The sequence below is a fragment of the Sylvia atricapilla genome, chromosome 2 (assembly GCF_009819655.1).
Source record: "Sylvia atricapilla isolate bSylAtr1 chromosome 2, bSylAtr1.pri, whole genome shotgun sequence".
NCBI classification, from domain to species: Eukaryota; Metazoa; Chordata; class Aves; order Passeriformes; family Sylviidae; genus Sylvia; species Sylvia atricapilla.
The window spans coordinates 52,958,569-52,977,953 of record NC_089141.1 but is presented as its reverse complement, the minus strand read 5'-3'; the positions used below and the strand labels follow the sequence as shown (position 1 = coordinate 52,977,953).

Genomic DNA, 19,385 nt, shown 5'->3' with positions numbered 1-19,385 from the left:
ATTATCATAACTTCTTCTTGGGTAAGTATTGCAAAAGATGGAGTCATTCTCGTTCAATTATTTTGCTCCTGGTTTTCCGCTGACCTAGTGTGATTGTCACCTGTTAGCACTGCACTGAGCTCTGCAGAGTGCTTAGCTCTGCACCTCTGTATTCAGACACACAAGGTAGGAATATGTGCCACTGAACCTGTAAGCAGCTGCAATATTCTGATAGACCATTCAAGATTTCCCACCACAGCTGATAAAATATTTCTTCCAGCCAAGAGGAAGGGAAGAAAAAGCACTTGAATTCTGTTCTCTCTCTGCTCTCTGCATACACAGTGGCTCTTTGCTAGTCACGGAACCTGCTGCAGTTCCGTCACAGGGCAGTACATGGATGCCATTTCCCCACACAAAGAAATCTCCTAACTCCAGGAGATTCCCCAAAATGACCTCCACCTTGGAAAGGATTGCAACAACATTTACAAGAGGATGTAATGGATCTTGGCAAAACATCAAACCTTAACCTTAAAAGCCCAAAGCTACTGTTCAGAGAGAGATAAGTACTGGCTGCAGGTCAGAAAACCAGACTTAAATCCTGACTCGGTTGCTTGCTACTGGAAGTAAAATTAGACAACTCTCTCTGGGCTTATAATTAATTCTTGCTGTAGCAAATGACTGTAAGGCATTCAGATTACAACTACTACTGTATCTTCTTCTCACTAGAAGTGACTTGTCCTTCCAGTTTGAAGATGAAGATGGTTTTTTACATTATACATCAAAAGAAGAAATGTCACATGGCTGGCAATATTGAAGGACTTCTACAAAGACTGAGGCAGCTGCTGCCATTATCTAGAGTTCGATACACAACTCTGTGGAGAACTTTATCTTTATCTGAATGTTTTATTGTCTGATATCCTCTTGGCTGTGAAAACTCGTCTAACTGGGATGGACTGTAAAAATGCCTGGATTTCTGTCTGATCACCAGTGCCACCACCTGGCTCTGATTGTCAACACAAGGTGGTAGTAAGCCCAACTCAAAACCTTAAAAACAACAATTCTTGAAAGTGACACATTCACCTTTTCTTTACTTTGTTAGACACACCAGAAAAGATGACACTCTTTGCTACAACCAGACAAATTTCTAGTGAGTCCAGTATAAACTCACTCAGGTTCGTATAGACTCAGCCTCGTTCAGTATCTGACCTACAATTGCAGAGACTGCACAAGGACTGCATTGTATGATTCCAGCAGATATCCAGAGGTTTTGCTGAATCTCCAGAAATGGATTCCATCCTATTCAAACTTTAAAATTGTGAAATTTCTTGCTAAAGTCAGAATAAGACTTTTAACCCAGGATTGAGGCCCTCTCTGAAAAGCTGTATTTAAATCAATAAAGAAGCAGGGAAATGGTACATTATAAATGAGATAGAAGGAGCCAAGAAGTTTTAACAGACAAGCAGGACAAATAAAGCATCCTGGAAGGCTCAGGCACTATGAATAAACATGAATTTGCTTTATTATGAATTTATCACATTCACATAGTGACAGTGCAATCTGATTTATTTCCTAGATCTTGTAAGCTCCACTGCTTGATACTTTATAGTTGAAAAACATCAGGAGAGAGGGTCTTGCCAAGAACAGCAGAGTGAAAAAGTGAAAGCCTCTGCAAAGGCTATGAGCTCAGAGGGTAGGAAATTTCCAAGAAGAGATTTATCAAGGGCTTAAAAAGCATCCCAGTACCTGTGGAGAAAATCACCCTGAGCTTTCCAGAACACTTTTAGTTGAAGACAGGAGGGAAAAGCCCACTTTCTGGTATGGTAGATGAGTAAACAGGTTTAGCTGAAGAATCAGCCAAGGTCCGAGCAAAAACACTGACTTTGAAGCAAAGTGAGAATAATCCTTCAGTGGTGTCTACATTGCCTTACGTTGTACATCTTACAGATGCTGAATTCTCTCTGCATCACTTGTCTGCAGGAGTACCATCATGGTTGTCTCTGGACAAACTGTAGGTTGCTAAGGGGATCCTCAGACATATCTAACAACACTGCACCCATTTGATATATGAACCAGGTTATTCCATTTCTCCTCCAGTCATACAGAAAAGACAATCCAGCGTCCTTCCCTGAAGGTGCTGTGGAGTATCTCCTGCAAGGATTCTGACATCTCTCCTAGAATACAGGCCTTTAATATGTGCACTCTCAGGTCTGGATAGGTGCAGCTTTCTACAGAATATAGTATGAACATTAATGACTAACCCACCATCTCTTCCCAGCCAGGGAAGGCTGGTAGGTGAAAGATTCAATGAAAGCAAAAGGATTTGCTTTGCAAAAATGATCTTTCACATAGCTAAGCTGTGGAGCACCATGCCACAAATGCTGCAAATGATGAAAATTTACATGGGCACAAGAGGAGTCTTGGTAGGTTAAACAGGAGAAACATGAAGAGGATTAGTAAGTACACAGAACACAGAGGTCTGCCTTGAGAAGTCACTGAGCCACAGATGGCAGCCAATAACAGTCACAGAATAGCAGTAAAGACCCTGTCATGATTTCCTGCCTACTGTATTCCAGACATCCAATCTGGACCTCCAGGCACTATCCTAGATGGGAAAAGAACAGACACTTTTATATTCTTCTGATTCAGGGACCCCCAAGATTGAGTACACCCAGAGGTTTCATGGAAGCTGAAGCACAATTCATCTTCACCCACCTATGTGTTGCCCAAGGTCACTTAAAGTGTTAATGACAAATAAAACAGAATTGTCCCAGCACCTTCACTCATTCCAATGATTCAGTCCTGTCTATACACACCAAAGAAATAATTAACAAGCAATAAAGACAGCACACCACGTGCAGTACAGCTCTAATTTGTCCTTGCACACACAATTATTCTTTCTATATGTAAACATCATCAGAGGTTATTTACATTTCAACATTGAAACTACATATAACACTTTGCCTTATTTCCACTAATAATGCTTATGAAGCCATAATATTACAGCAAACAATGATTTATGGTAAAAGATAGCCATTTAAAGGAAGCATGTAGTTTCAAGGAAATAATTCTGCTAAAATACAAGCAAGGAAAGAGTTAACAATGTTACATTTTCAGTATCAGCGTTCAGGATAACAACCAGCTGCTTGAATGCGAGAAGAAAAATCTTTCAAGTTTCAGCCAGGTTGCTGGCAGGACTTGGTGTCATGCACTGCTGTCACATTCCACCCAGCTTCTGAATGCCAACTTTGCAATGTGAAGTATTTAAATTTAATCCTCACATCTCCCAGTTCATACTTCTGCTAAGCAAATGCAAATATACTGTAAATTCCACAGCTAAGGAATCACATGTATGAAATTCTCAGAAAGATGGATGTTTTCTGCTTGTGTAGCTGCTTTTCAATAAGCTGTTATACACTCTGTGCTTTTCTAACCTGCTTTTCCTATGTGTGCTTTTCTTAGGGAACAGCTGTGTAGATATTTAAATGTGACATAAATCTAGCCTGTCTCTAACATGGTTAGTCCCACCATTCTTGTTCCCAGCTGCTCTAACTCACTGTCTCTCTCACTTAGGTACCTGAACTGTAAATTGCATCAGGGAACACAGCTTGCTTGACAAAGTAATCTCTCTCCCAGTTTGCTGAGTCAGGTTTGGCTTTGTGCTGTGTTTAATCTGATTGAACTCTGTCCCATCCCCTCCCTGTGCCACCCACAGCATGCTAGAAAACAGATTAATGAAAAAAAAAGGTGTTTTTTGTTTTTTTTAATCCGGATCAGCTCATACATACAGTTAATTCAATAACAGTGCCATTCAATAACACTTCAATCAATAACAGTGTTAGCATAAGGAATGAGGGATTGGGCCTGAAAAACAGCTGCCTCTTTTCCAGTAGCTGCTGGACACATGCTGGTTTAAATACACTGTTTTGGCTGTTTGTCTCACAGAAGTACTTTCTCACATAAAATATTATTAAACAAGTTTACAAATACTTGTTTATTAGTATTTGCATTTACTAATTATTATTTAATTATATACATATTATTTAATATAATAATCGATAATATTTTTATATCACAGTTAGATCATGGTAAGTATTATCATTTAGTAATAATTACTATTTGATATTTAATTAAATTATTGTTATTTTACTATTGATATTAATAATCTTTATTCATTTACTTCTAAATTTATGTTATTAGTTTACAAGTGCACATAAATCATAATCTTGCAAGCTTTTCAACATATTACTGGGGCAGACGATTTTGCTACTTTCTCATTCTTGGTTTATTTCCATATCTTTCTTCTGTGGATGTCTGCTCACCATCAAACTTAGAAAACCAGCCTATATTTACTTCACGATCTGCAAAACCTGGCTGCAAAGGCATGTCCTAAATAAATCCTAGAATGAAACCAACTGGAACAGATTGAGTCAACAAAATGCTTATTTTCATACAGTATTCTTTATATTAATGATCACAAATGTAAAATGAAAAATTTGAAACAAATCTAAACATCTGTATACAACCAAATTTCAAAACCTTTACAAAAAATTAGCCATTTAAAAGTCTTGTAAAAGGGTACTTCTTATCTTTGTTGTGATCAAGAGGATGGTAGAGACAAAGGGAAAATCTTAGCGTACTGACAAAATTAAAATTTATTGTTTGTAAAAACATACTTTTTAGACTGTACATAATTATCTTCATATAATATTTTCATTGACTTGGATCCTGCTAATATAGTAAACAACATAATGATGATATGAACATTAATTTTTCTTGGTATTTAAAAATAAATCAGTAGAATGACAGTGGCTCACTCTCAAGACTTGTTACTAAATGCTGTTTGGTAAAAGGTACAGGAAAATGGTGTACATAGAAAGCAGAATATTTTCATTGTTCAGGTAAATGACTTAGTGGTGTTTTAACGGATTGGACCAAAATGAGCTTCGTGGGTGAGGAGGAGTCTTTGATCTGGCTTTTGTAAGATCATTGTCTTCTTAAAATGTAAATACAGAAGTGATATAACTGATATGTCTGGGGTTTCATCCAGAGATTAGGATACTCCAGCTGTACTGGGGAGACAGTACAAATGAAAGAGTCTGGTTTATGAAAACCCTTGTTAGCTTGGCAATTTGCCCAAGATTATTTAATACTGTTATTATTGCTGTTATTTACTAACATCAGTAATTCCGGGTATGGGCTGACATCACACTTAGGCAGCACGGCCAAACTCTGCCAAAGGGCAACCTTGCTTCTAGCACGCCCAGGCATTCGCTCCTGACATGCTCCTCATGCCTGCACTGGGACCCATCTGATGCTGTATTGAGCCACTTCAGGCAGTTAAACCCCAGAAAACTGATCCCCAAAAATGTGATTAAGCTTTAGCCAGTTTGACCCTATGACCTTCATATGTAAATAAAAACATATGTACATAGATATTTTTAAACCTTACCCAAAAAATCCCCAAAACCAACCAAATAAAAGCAAACAAAACCCCAAAACCATTTCGAAAGGTCTGCAAATAAAAAGCTTCTTTCTCTGTTGTGATCAATAGGCTGAAGAAGGTGAAAATCTGAAAACTTCAAAGTTGTTTATAAAGAAAATGAAAGCTTGTGTTCTACATATCTCTGTAATTTATAAAAATGTGAGAATAAAGGTAAATATTTGCCAGCAGAAACTTTCATTTCTTCTTCATCAGTCAGGAACTGTTATTCCACCTGTGGTGCTCTGCTCAGCTAAGCTTGTAGTTTCCTTTTTAAGTAATTCCAGCGTGACGCTTCAGAGTCAGACTTCACAGACCAGAAACAGCGGCTAACCAAAGAAGGGCCACTTTTAAAATTCTGAACAAATCTGCAGTCAATGACCGACTGGCTCCCTGGCCTTCAAAAACTGAGTTGTATGTTTCTCGTTTTCAGCTGCCCCTCATTTGCACAAAGGCCTTTTCTGTTCCCGGCGACCTCCCAAGTCCCTGCGCATTCAGAGGCGAGGAACCGCAGGCAGACAGCCGGACAGGGCACCTCTCCTTCTCCAGCCTGCCTTGGAACCTCGCCACCTTCCTCACCAGCGACGTCACCACGACGCGCACCCTGCCCGCTCCGGCGCAGGGCCTCCCAAAACCGGCATCCCAAGCCCCGATTGGCGGATCCGGCAGCGCCCGCCCGCCCCCGGCGGGACGGAGGCTCGCCGAGCGCCCGGGGCTGCCATGGGCGCGGCGGCTCAGCCCCGGCGGCCCGGGGTCGGCGTGGGGGTGGTGGTCACCAGCGCCGCGCACCCCAACTGCGTCCTCCTGGGCAAGCGGAAAGGCGCGCTGGGCGCCGGCACCTACCAGCTCCCCGGAGGCCACCTGGAGTTCGGGTAGGAGCCCCACGCCCTCCCTCGCCGCCCTGCCCTTCCCTTGCCCCGCCGTGCCTTCCCTTCCCTTGCCCTTCCTTGCCCGCCCGCAGGGAGAGCCTGGCGGAGTGCGCGGCGCGGGAGACGCTGGAGGAGGCGGCGCTGCGGCTGCGCCACGTGCGGTTCGCGTCGGCCGTGAACGCGGTGTGCGCGTCCCAGCGCTACCACTATGTCACCGTGCTCATGAAGGGCGAGGCCGAGCCCGGCGCCGAGCCGCGCAACCAGGAGCCCGACAAGAACGAGGGTGAGTAATGATCTCGTTCCAAGCCCCGTGCCACGGGCAGGGACACCTCCCACGTGTCCTCCTAGATCAGGTGGCTCCGAGCTGCATGCAGCCTGGCCTTGAACACTCCCCGCGATGGGGCATCCACAGCTTCTCTGGGAAACAAAAAAGCTGCTCAGGCAAAATAACTGTATGCAACAGAGAGCATGTCTTTGTATTGGTAGTTTCTACATGATCCATCTAGACTGGCAGAGGAAGAACTGTTATATCACAGAAACAAAGGATATCCTGAGCTGGAAGGGTCAAGCATCATTAAATGCCATTCCTGGCCCTGCACCTCAGCAATCCAATTTTGTGCTTTAGAAGGTTGTCCAAACACTCCTTGAGCTCTGTCAGGCTGCAATATGGAGGCTATTCCAGTGCCTCACCACCTCTTCCTAACATACAGCCTAAACTTCCCTTGCCACAGCTTTATGCTGTCCTCTCTTAACTCTATATTCTGATCTTCCTTTTTTTTTTTTTTTTTAATTTTTTTTTTGTCTTTTTTCTCCTACAGGCTGGGAATGGGTCAAATGGGATGAATTTCCTCCAGCAGATCAACTGTTCTGGGCCTTACGCTGTTTAAGAGAGCAAGGTTACAATCCCTTTACAGAAGAGTTCGATCATCTAAAGGGGTACACAGGAAGTCACCAATTAGAGTAAAAGCAAATTGTATGTTATGTAACAAACTAAAGGACAGACGTGCTTTTTTTGGTGCAGAAGAAAAAGGTATAAAGTAAAAGTACTTTCTCTCCCAAAGAAAAACCTGCTATGTTTCCCATACTTCACACAACAGTTTTCTCTCATTCCAGACCCATTTCTAGGTTTAGTAGTTAACAATTAACGTTTGCTTTTACAGAAAACTCAGTGCTTTATCTAGTTAATCTTTATATTGATGAACAGCCATTTAGAAGTCAGCACTAGCCAGAGAAGCTTACTTAATAGCAGTTGCAGCAAAACCTACTCATTTAAATCTGCTTCCCTGTAATTATTGGACCAATTTTAAAAGTTAGCCTTTGTCTCTTAGCTTCAGTTATGAAGCTACTGTCATGAACAAAAGTAACATTTAATAGACAGTGCCTTTTTTCCTGCGGACAGCAGTGTACACTTGAAAATCAAAAGAATATTATAAATGTCAAAAGATTGTCATGACTTATTGCAGGGAATCAAAATTCCCTGACCCTTCTTGCCAGTTGCTTTCATAACAGAGTTCTGTTCAGAGCCTGTTACACTGAATTTATTGATCTGAATTTGTTACAGAACTCTTGGAATGGAGAGGTGCCTACAGTCTACTATTTGTGTGAGGCTGACAAAAATCTCATTTATAGGTGTAGCTCCATGGCAAAAATGTGGCTAAAAAGTTGTCAGTATTAAACAGCACAGATGGGTGTAATTCTGTCTGGCTATTGAGATTTGGTAAAATGGTGAAATCTCAGTTTGACTAATTAAATGACCAAGTTGTTAGTGAATGAAATTACAGTACCCAACAGTACATACAGAACCAAGGAGTTCATAAAAATATGAACTAAAAATAGGTTTTCTAGAATCTATAACCAAATTTGAGTATTTCCAGCTGTAGTCACTAAGATACCAGAAATTAATTTTAGGCTATAACTTTTAATGAAATCACTAATTGGATAACTTTTTTTTCTTGTCAGGGTTCTTTTATAGCACATCTCTTGTCTATTTCCTTTACATATACTCATTGTACAAAAATGTTGTAAGATACCTTTAATTTCTTTGAATAAAACACAGGCACAATACTGAGGGATTAAAATGAAATTATGAATCAACTTCTCAGTTCTTAAAAGAAAACAGCTTGAGGGGTTTAAAGCTCTTCCTTACTTTGTACATACATTTTTTTAAATGGAGATGGCTCTTCTTGCTGAGAAAGAGAGAGTGATGAGCCATAAGGATGCTACTGCCCCTGGCAATCCTCCTGCTTAGAGTTTGAAGTATTACTTACGTGCAACTTTTCATACGACAGACACCCGTTCTCTGAAGTAAAGGAAGAAGTAACATTACACATCAGGCTTGAAACAGGAAATATCACCACAAATTCCTTTGCTACTGTACCTTTGTAAAAAGCTTATTTTTCTATTCAGAAGTGGGGATTTGCTTCCTGAAAGCAACCTTATGTACACTGAAAATTATTTCGTTCAGCTGTCAAAGAAGCTGTAGGAAGAGTTGACAGATGTCCTGCCCATCTGTCACAAAGAATAATGAAGGAAAAAAAATTATTTAGTATTATTTTAAATTTTAGAGAACATCTAGGTCCTGATGAGAGAACAGGGACTGCTGTAAAATGGTCTGTCATGCATATTTCTTGGCATATTTTGTTAATGGTTATATTCATTCTCTCTTGTAAATACAAGTAGACACCGAAATGAGGACACAAACAGTATCTCCATATGTCGGCATTTCTGTATCCTTTCTAAGTGGACCGATTAAAAGACTACAGTGCATTACTGCAACCAGCTGTCAGCAATCCTCAACTTAAAAAAGTCTGTCTGTTTGTATCACACATTTATACTTCCCACTCCTCCTAAAAAAGTGGTTCTCAGGTGATTTTAGCTGCTAAGACTCAGTCCTTCCAACTAAAGTCTTTACTTTGATTTTTAGTACTTTTGCTAGATATGAAAATCTATTATGTACATATCTAAGCCACTGAATAACAGATCACTGTTACCATATCATGGTTCACTAAACTGCCTGTAACTGACAGAATTCACCTAAAATGGCATTATAGTTAGCCAGCATTGAGAAACATACTCCTGAACAGTACATAGTTTGGAGCACTCATGCAAGGAGATTGATCAGGATGCATCTAATACCCAGAGTTTGATTTTATGCTAAGTAAACAGTGGGCAGAGCTTCTGCCTTAGCTATTTCTTAGATGTAATACATTGGTCCCATTTAATCCTCTAATAAGAGTACCTAGCAACCCAGAAAAAGAAGTGCTCATTGCTTCAGTTCCCTCTTATGTCTGGAAACAATCACCCACCTCCACAGTATTTCAGTTGGTGAATTACATGATACAGTGGTAGAAGAGTTTTGGGTAGACTGTAACACAGCACTTTCCCTATTAATTACATATTTTTGTATTTTGTTTCAAGAATGTCCTTCTAAGTTAGAAGATAAAAGAGACTGATGAACTGTGTCTGTGTGATGTGTTCAGAGAGGACCATTTAGAAAGAAAACACCAATCCCATTATACAAACTTTAAGAAGATCCATTTTGCATTATTATGTATGATTCTGATCACACATGTTTTAAGACAAAAACTAATGTGAGCTAGAAAAGGGGTAGGCAAGGTTAACTAGACAGGGCACATGTATTGGGATTAATGTGAATTAATGAGGAAAGACATTGGAGATGAGCAGCCAAGAGGGAAAGATAATACTGGATAAAAGTTACAATATGTATGTTTAGACTGTGGAAGAGGTGACAGTTCAATAACTGAAAATACTTCTAAAAGGAACAGCTGAGACAAAACCAAATTCCCCGTGTCTCTGAAAACAAAACCCACTATCCCATATTATGTGATTGAATGTGACTGAAGTCCTTCTCCTTTCTACATACTTATGGGATATGTACATGTTGGTCACAGGTGACAGCATTACTGGCAGCAATGTTTGAAAGATTACTTGAGCAAAGGAGGAATTACCTGCTGCATCAGATACTTCCTGTGAATCTACCAAATGGAAAAGGGAAGAGAATTGTGATCTGTGCTGCAGGATAGAAACCTGTAACTGCCAGGAGCAACAGTTCACATGAGTCTTGGAAGTTTTATCAGAGGGTTATGTAAGAGAAAAGCAGCTGTCATAAAATGACTCCTTAGGCAAAACAGAACAAGGAAAAGAAAGCCAAGGGAAGTGCCTTTGCAAAGACAAAGTAACATTGCAGCTGATGCAGGAAATGCAACGGCTGAAATAAACAAATTAGCAGATGAAAAAATTATAGATGATAAGAACAAAAAAAAAAATCCTTGAGCACTTTGATCTGAAAGGAGCTAAACCTGCAGCATGCCCCAAAGCGTGTCACCTCCAGCGTCCCAGGACACTTAACCAAGTATTTGAGACAGCCTTGTGGGTAAGCATTTGCTGCCTCAGGATCTGCCCAACTTTGTGTGTACCTGGAAGAGCTGACCTGAAAAGGAAGGACAGGCTTTCCACTTCTGACTCCTCCTCAGCTGCTTCTAATGCTAACTGGGCATTTTGCATAGGGGAAAATGGAGTACAAACTTCTGAAACTCAATCAGAATTCAACCACACACTTGGATAAAATGTGCTGAGCACTGAAGTTACATGACAACTCATCTAAGATTCAAGTTTGGAAAATTGAAGTTAGATCAAGGCTGAATTTATTTATGACAAATCATTCATTATATATTACAATAATTACAAAGTCTTTTATTACACCGTATTGCCATATTTTTGTTCTTGATACACAGATGATCAAGAACATGGATTTAGGCAGTAACAAAAAAAAAAAAAGATACTAAAATTACAAACTTCATGTTTTATTTCTGTGGCATAGAAAAGGCTAGCATCAAAAGAGTAAAGTTACTAACAAACATACAAGGGGATTCCCCTTACACCTTTTTTCCCAGGAACTTATGTCATCTAATGTATAGTAAATACATATATATAAATATATATTTACACTTCTCTTGCAAACATATATTTACACAATCACTGAAAATCTGACATCTCTCCCCCAGCAGACATTTCTCTCAGCTCCCAGAACATCTAATAGGAAAAAAACAATTCTGAAGTCCATGGTTTTAAATTAGTCACACTATTTCTGAGCCAGCTGTCATCATCTCCCTATACAGGGCTGCTGGTGTAACAAAAGGATATTGCAGTTTGTGACAAACAGCATCTAACCTACCTTCACCACAGGAAAGGTCTACTAGGGATACCCCCTCATACCTAGTCTGAGTCACTGCTGCTGCTTGAGGAGTCTGTTGACATAACTTCTACATCATCTTCATTCTCTTTATTGTGTCCTGGAGGCTCCAGCATGAAGTCATTACTATGATTAGGAGGTAGCATGTTCATTGACATATCACTTGACTGCCAAGGATACTGAGGAGCAAGTACATCTGGAGAAAAAGAGGCATAATCAAGAAAACTTTCAGTTTTGTATATTGACAAATTCAACAAGACAGCTCAACCAGAACTTCCATTTAAAATCAAAACAAATCTTGAAATCCTCTGGACAGCTTAAACTCTCCAGTAGCAGCTAGAAAACATCTCATGATGAAGCAATTCTGTAATGTAAAAGTCTGCTCTGCCAGAGAGGCCCATTTACGTAGGTGGCTCTTGATAACTCATATACTCAATGAGTTATGAGCTTTTCATCTTCAAAGCACAGTTTGAACTGATTGAGCACTCACAGCTACTTGGAGTAATGAAAATGATCACGGTCTGTCAGTATGCAGAAACAGATTAAAATATTAGATTAAAAAAAAATCAGGCAGACCATAAAAATTCAGAGAAAAAGACTATCCAAATATGCCTGAAAAGCCTTTATCTGAAGGAGCTCCAAATGGAAGCCAGTGTTTTACATTGTGTGGCCATGCCTCAGTGCTAGAACCAGTCTGCTATTAAAGCAGGCTGAATCTGTGTGCTAAGCAGCCTCAAAGCTTGGAGTCTACCAAGCAGCCCAGCAGCTGGTCTGCACATTCACTAAGAACTCAGTAACTAGACCTCTCTGCAGGAGTCTCCAAAAGGACTAGATCCCATAATTAGCATTCTCAGGACACGTCTCCATGCACCAACAGATTCAGCATCCCTACACAGAACGTTCAGGCAGCTTCAACTGTCTTGTAAATCAGTGTTTTCCTCTTACCTTGACAGTGTAGTTATGTGAGGGTTTAACCTGACAGAGGAGCCCAAGACTCAATTAAGAACTTTACTGGAGGAGTTTAAATCCCACACCTTCCAGCTTCTCAATGAAAATTCCGAAAATTCCTTTCAGTTCTTATAGAGACAGCAATCAAAAGTAAATGGATCAAGTTTGCACCCTCTAAGGCAAAGGAGCCAGCCAGAACGGGCTCTACCAAAATATACACAAATAAATGCTCAAACTCCATTAGGAAGTCACAACCTTAATGTTTCCTCTGATCATATTTCAAAAGAACAGAAAAGTTACGTGGGCCAATGCTCAGCATTTCCCTGGTGGGATGCTAATGAACAGATGTCAGGGTCCTACTCCCATTCAGCTCACTGACCCGTTTTGTCCAAGGCCAGAGATTTACAAAGTGAGATGATGCAGAATTTCAAGTCACTTCCTAAGAGGTGACAACAGGATTAGACAGATGATCAGAAACACAAAATCCAAATTTACTATTTCTCCAATGGAGTCGCAAGAGGGTTTTTTAACAAATTCAGCATGATTTTTGAAAACAAGCTTTCCATAATGCCTGATAGTGGCTTAACAGATATGTAAGAACTATTCCATATCTCCTGTGAAGCCAAACTAAGACTTTTTCCACCATTTAGTCTAACTATGGTAAATCAATGCTGCACAGGTACAGAACAACTGAACTCTTGATTCAATTACTGTAATTTACTGCTAAATTCAATTTTTGCAGGAAGGAATGAATCCCACTGAAGTCAATGGAAGTGCCCATTTCACAAAGCCATTAAGGGATTAAAGCTTGATTCCTACACTCAGTGTACTATCTCAGCAGTTGTCCCTTGCCATGTCTTTTAAATCCAGGACTTCTACACATAGACTCAAAGAAAGGTAGGGAATGGCAATAAACCACCTTCTGAATACAGCTTTCACAATTCCATGCTTTGTCATCACCACTAAGCAAAAGCTGCTCTGAAAGTGCTTCTTTCTAATATATCTGGAAATCACTTAATTACTTATTTAAATATATGAAGGTAACTGAGTTTTGTTTATATTAACTTAGCTGTAGTGTCTGCAGTTTACCATGAAATTAAAAAAAATATGGAATTTCTAATTACCATTCTTTACTAGGTCTTCACTGCTAGGGAACAACATTAACCACAATTTTCATTGCTTTACCTCTGATTTGCCTTTGCTAAGGGAAATGTGTAAGTGCTGTGAATCTAAAAGCAATGAAGAAAAACAGAACAAAACTGAGCTTCACTTACCTGGTAGTCTGCCTGCTGCAAGTGCGTCCCCTGGTAAGTGTCCATTGACTCCATTGGTGGATGGGTTGTTCATCTGACCCAAGAGACCACTTCTCATTTCCAGATCTGTAGGATATGGCCTACGTGGGTCCCCTTTAAGAAAAAAAGAAAAAGAATGCTTTGAAATATTTAACAATTGTCTTGCAGACATTAGCTTTAGCAATTGTCTAGTTTAATGACCAAAAACCCCACACTTCAGTTGCTTGGATGAGCAACGAGCATCACACCTGTTTTATTAAAATCCAAGTCTGTCTTACATTTTCTTCATTCATTCAAACTTCACAAAAAAAGCATATTAAAATCTCCCAAAGAACCCAAAGCAACTAAAAAAACCCCAAACCTATCCTGCTTAAAAGATACCTTTGCTCTTCCTGCTCTTTCACAGCTAAGCAGCAAGGACAAGAATTGAATCAAATGCGTTTTCATTTTGGACAAAGAGGGTAGTACCCAAAATTGAAACATGAAACAATAAAAATTCTGACTCCATTGTTTACTAACATTCTCTGAAAGAATATTGTAAGGGGCAAGAGGGAACACAACCAAACACATAAAAAAGACTTTAGCACACTTGGCTTTGACTTACAATTGGAGTAAACATTAAGGGGAAAAAGGCAAACTAAGGAGAACAGAGGAAGCCAGTCTGTTAATGACAGCAGACAGTTCCATAACATTTTGGAGACATATGTGAAATCCACAGGACTTTGGATTTCCATTTCTGTTGAAATATTACATATACCAGCTGAAAAAATTATTACTCTAATAAACTCCAGTGGCTATCACCATATAAAAACATTGTAAGACCAGATATTAGCCACGATCTATGATTATTAAAAAAAAAAATCTACTGTCATAAACACAACAGTTACCTGGTACCCATGTCAGAGGGGCACAAACAGCATTGCTAGCACTGATCCTATGGGCATATTTAATTATTTCTTCAGAGGAAATTGCACCTGGAAGAACAGAAAAAAAATGTCGCTGCATTCTCAAGAGATTGCATCATTTAATTATTTCAGAATATTGGCCACCAATATTTAAAAGACTGGGAATGTGATTTTGCCAAACATTAAGAGCCTGGTTGAAATGCAATGACTATTTAGAAGACTGTCAGACTACAAAAAGATGAGCTTTGCAGTGAACTGATTTTACACACACAACTACAAAATACCTTCAATATCAGTGGTTCTCTTACCTCACAAAAAACATAAAGAGTCTCTTAAACAAGTGTATTGGACAAGCACAAAAAAAATTCTAAAACTTCAGCTCCTGCTTTATTATAGAATTTTCTATAGCAAATAATTTTTTTATTAGTTTAGTAATTATAGACTGTACCCAGAGGACTCTTTCCAAATATGTGCCTGTACTAGATTAATAGAAACTATTGAATTCCTTGATTTTCTAGGTGAAAGAAACAAAATTATAAAAGACACTGCAAAAAAACCCAAACAAACAACAACAAAAAAAACCCCAACCTGAAGAAGGTGCCTCCCTGCCTTGCTTCCCCCCGCCAAAAAATTAGTTTAGTTTGATAAGTGCCACAGAATGGCAGGAATTGCTACAACTGCAATCCAGTATCACCAGCTAGTCAGTCTTTCAAATGCAGTGCATATACACACATTCTCTCCCTTTCCTTAGCAAACCTCCTGGGGGAATTACTTAAGTAATCAGATATACTATTATCAGTCCAAGAAGACTGCTGAGACACTTTCATATTAAAATATGCCACAAAAAATAATTCAATGTTGCATTTATTCTGAGGAAATGGTTACAGTTTCATAATGAAATGGAAATTTGTTTACACATGAAGCATCTGAAATCTGTGATAGCAGAATTTTAAAAAAAAGATCAAATTTGAGCTCACTAACAACTTTCTTTAGAACTGCATTTATGTAGTATGTACAATCAAAGATACTCACCTTTTCGTGCTTTTTCAATTGATTTCAGTTTTTCCTTTGCTTGATAAACAGCTGTTGCCTAGTTGAAAAAAATAAAAACCCACAGAGTAAACCAAACCTTCAATGCATCTTTAATTTATAAATGTCTACATAAAGTCAGCTCTGTGAACAAACCCTTCCATTTAATTGCATTTTAAAAAAGAAACTTCTGTGAACATTTTAAAAATACACAGAAATAAAGTACATTTAGAAGAAAATTAGCATTACAAAAAATAAAAAAAAAAACCCACCACCATTAATACCATGATAACTAAACAGTGTTTGACTACTGAGAAAAAACCCAAACCACTAAGCTCTTATGAAGTTTTAAATATTTAAATCTTGTCAAACTAACACAACACCACTTTGCCCAGAACCACCTTTTCTACAAGAAGATGCTCAAAAGCAAACACATCATTATGAACTTACCAGTATGTGCTCTGCTTCTTTTAGCTGTTTCTGCAGCTGCTGAATATCATTATCCCGCTTTTCTACTACCTTTTCTAAAAGCTGCATTTCATGATGGATTTTTCCCTGATCAACTGCCAGCTTCATTAGCTCTTGAAACTCTCCATCTCTCTGAATCAGCAGTTCCAGGATCTATTGAACAACAGTTTTGTAGAACTTTTAATTTGGCTAGAGTAACAACACACCCTCAATGATGTTACAAAGAAGAGCAAATGGCATCCATAGGTGTATTTTTGTTTGAATGAAAAATGAAATAAAATTTCTTCCTGTTTGCAGGAACAGCCTATGTGGCACATAAGAAATGAATAAACAACAGGAGAACCAATAATGCCTTTGTAGCAGGGCCAAAGCCACATCATGACCATTAGCTTGAATATAGGCAAGGACAAAGGGAGAAAACTAGAACAAACAAAAGAATGGAAAAAATTAGAAGTAAAGCATTATGCTTGCCCAAAGAACCATAATTCAGAAAGTCAGCTTACCTGGCTCTCCTCTCCTGGTTGTGGAAGCTTTTGGTTTCTTGAAATTGCCAAAATTTCAATTAGTTCCCTGAAAGGAGAACTCAGTTTGCAAAATTTTCTAAGGTATTATCACATCAAGTCACCTCAAAATTACCAGAGTACTGGTATCATTATGAAAGTATTCATGGACCTGAATATTTTTTATTTTATAGTACAGTGTGGGTAGGGATTTTTCAACCAAGAAAGCACTTTTTGTTCTTTGCTATTTGAGCTCATGAAGCCCTCATGTATGTGAATTCAAGAAATGTGCTAAGTTCCTGTTAAGCCATAAAAGACATCACCAGAAGCTGAGAGAAGAAACAGCATAAATAATAAACTACCTTTGTTTATTGCCAGAGGGTCTTCCCTCTTTTACTTCACTACTTTTTTCCATTTTTTTCCCCAATATACTTGTAGTTTAGGGCAATTAAGTCTACACTTTCAAATACCTACAGAGGCTGTTATGGAACTACTTTTACAGGTAGTGTCTTAGCTGTGCATCAAGCGCACACACACACACATGCACATACACAGGGGAAAAAAAAAAATAACAACAAGACACCACCCTGGTCCTGGTAATATTTAATATTCTGGTGCTAGGCTAGAAGTGCTTCTCAAATAGACCTCCTGATCACTCTTCCAGATATCCAGATACTCTGCCACTGTTCTGAAAAGCCATCAAGAACCCCTGGGTACCGTGATGCAAAAAGGCATTTTCTGTAAATTCAGCAAAGTTACTTGGCTTCTAAAGCTATGAATGGCAGTTCAACCCTAGGCACGAGTAACTGTCTATCTGGATACACTGTCCCTGGAATTACTTATTCTTTCCTTGGTCCAGTGTAAGCAGATCAGTGGGATGTGCGAGTAATACAGCAGTGGGGCAAAAAATGTCTTTAAAAAAACCCAGTAAAGCTCTACTCTTGGTCTATGTCTCTTGGTCACTCCTGAACAGTCCTATGATTTCAAACAATTAGAGAATTGCTTTAGCTTTATTCTACCTGACCAACATTGAGCAGTAGCAAGTAAAATCCATTTTAAGTAGGTCAGCTACCACCAGCAAGAGTGATGTCACAGAGTGCTGTAATTCTACCCTGTGTCAGCCACATAGATGTAGATTCAGATGTAGGTTCAGAACTACAGAAAGGCTACAGATTAGACATGTGGCTCAATTTTTGCCCCTACCACCAAACCAACTACTGTGACTGAGAAAGGCCTAGCCCCAGGGTGCTGCAACACTTTGCTGATCAACAGGAAGATTCATTAAATGCTGCTGAGCGTTGCCCTGGGTTCATTGTGGTGGAACACTAGTTCCAGCATCCAAAAAAAAAAAATTGTAGTTCAGACAAAGAACAAGTTTGTTTTCCTTTTTCCATGAACACATGTTCTCCAGCAATCCCTATGTCACAATAAATCTGTGACTGAAGATAAAACTTAACCAAACACAAGAAGAGCAACTCACCAATAGTTTATCCTACTCTTGGTAATCACTGTGAGCAACATGGACACTGAGTCCATGAACATTGAGTGAGTGACAGGTTATTCACTGAGGTGTGGAAAATAATTAGGAACTCTCTGAACTTCACAGCCAGCTGTGCCTCCATGACATGGTTGCCAGCTTGGATGGGGATTACCACCCTGGGCTCCAGACCTGGACTAAGTATCTGAGCATTCCTATCACTTTGAAAACGAGCTCTGCAGCCTGCTTGGAGTGAATGTAGCACTAGTACAGGCAATGGCCAGAACAGCTCATGTCATGCAACACCATCTACATATTTCTGACTTAAGCATAACTTTCAGTGACTAATAAAATGCCTAAAATCGGCGTGTGAGTGTGCACTTCACAGCAAACGCAGGTGTCAACCGAGTGAGAAAGGCAAGTGGGAGAAAAAGGAAGCGTTCCTTCTCTCCGCAAACGGGAGGCGAAGCACGAGCGATGCTTTCCCCCCGGGATGAGCGCCGGGAAGCAGTGCGCAGGGCCGGCCGAGCCCCGGGGCGGCACCAGCCCCTCTCCCGCAGAGCCGGCCTGGGGACGGCGAGACGGCAGCAAAACGCGTACCGAGCCGGGAACAGCAAGCGCCTCAGCCGGGCGGGCCCCTCCCATCCCAGCCTCAGGGGCTCCCGCTCCGCCCGCCGGAGGCTCCGCGCACGCACCGCGCCGGGAGCCCTCACCCCGCCCCCGGTGCCCCGCCGCCGCCCGGGGCCGGCGGGAGGCCGAGCGCGGTACCTGGCCAAGAGCTCGAGATCCTCCAGCGCCGCCAGGAGCCGGTCCCGGGTGCTGCTCCGCTCGCCGCCTCCCCCGCCCGCCGCCGCCGCTGTCCCGGCCCCGGCCCCGGCTCCCGCCGCCGCCGCCATCGCCATCCGGGCGCGGGCGCGAGCGGATCCGCCCCCGGCAGCGCGCGGCAGCGCCCCCGCCGGCGGAGGCACGGGCAGCAGCCGCCAGGCAGCGCGCGCATGCGCGGGGCGGATCCCTTCCGCTCCCGGGAGGCGGCCGGGGGCGGGCGGCGGCGGCACTCGGCCCGGGCGGCCGAGGAGCTGCTGTCTGCCTCGCCGAGCCCTGGTGTGCGTCTGTCAGCGCCTGTGTTGAGGCTGGGTCACTGCGCGGGGATGTGCCCTTGCTGCTCTTTGAATCACAGAATGGCGGAGGGTGGAAAAGACCTCTGAGAGCACGGGGTCTGAGCAGCAC

The 19,385-nt window shown here is 40.8% G+C and overlaps 2 protein-coding genes across 2 annotated transcripts; one reads left to right on the top strand and one right to left on the bottom strand.

Moving 5' to 3' along the window:
- Nucleotides 1–6,147: 6,147 nt before the first annotated feature.
- Nucleotides 6,148–8,636, top strand: NUDT15 (nudix hydrolase 15). The gene is made up of 3 exons (XM_066313283.1): nt 6,148–6,330; nt 6,420–6,610; nt 7,146–8,636. Exons 1-3 carry the CDS (start codon nt 6,179–6,181, stop codon nt 7,289–7,291), a joined length of 489 nt encoding a protein of 162 aa, XP_066169380.1. The 5' UTR covers nt 6,148–6,178; the 3' UTR covers nt 7,292–8,636.
- Nucleotides 8,637–10,974: 2,338 nt separating this feature from the next.
- Nucleotides 10,975–19,079, bottom strand: MED4 (mediator complex subunit 4). The gene is made up of 7 exons (XM_066313282.1): nt 18,927–19,079; nt 16,685–16,751; nt 16,164–16,334; nt 15,717–15,774; nt 14,667–14,753; nt 13,762–13,893; nt 10,975–11,735 (listed from the first exon to the last, which is right to left on the bottom strand). The coding sequence occupies exons 1-7, from the start codon at nt 19,058–19,060 to the stop codon at nt 11,563–11,565; spliced, it is 822 nt and encodes a 273-aa protein (XP_066169379.1). The 5' UTR covers nt 19,061–19,079; the 3' UTR covers nt 10,975–11,562.
- Nucleotides 19,080–19,385: the final 306 nt, after the last annotated feature.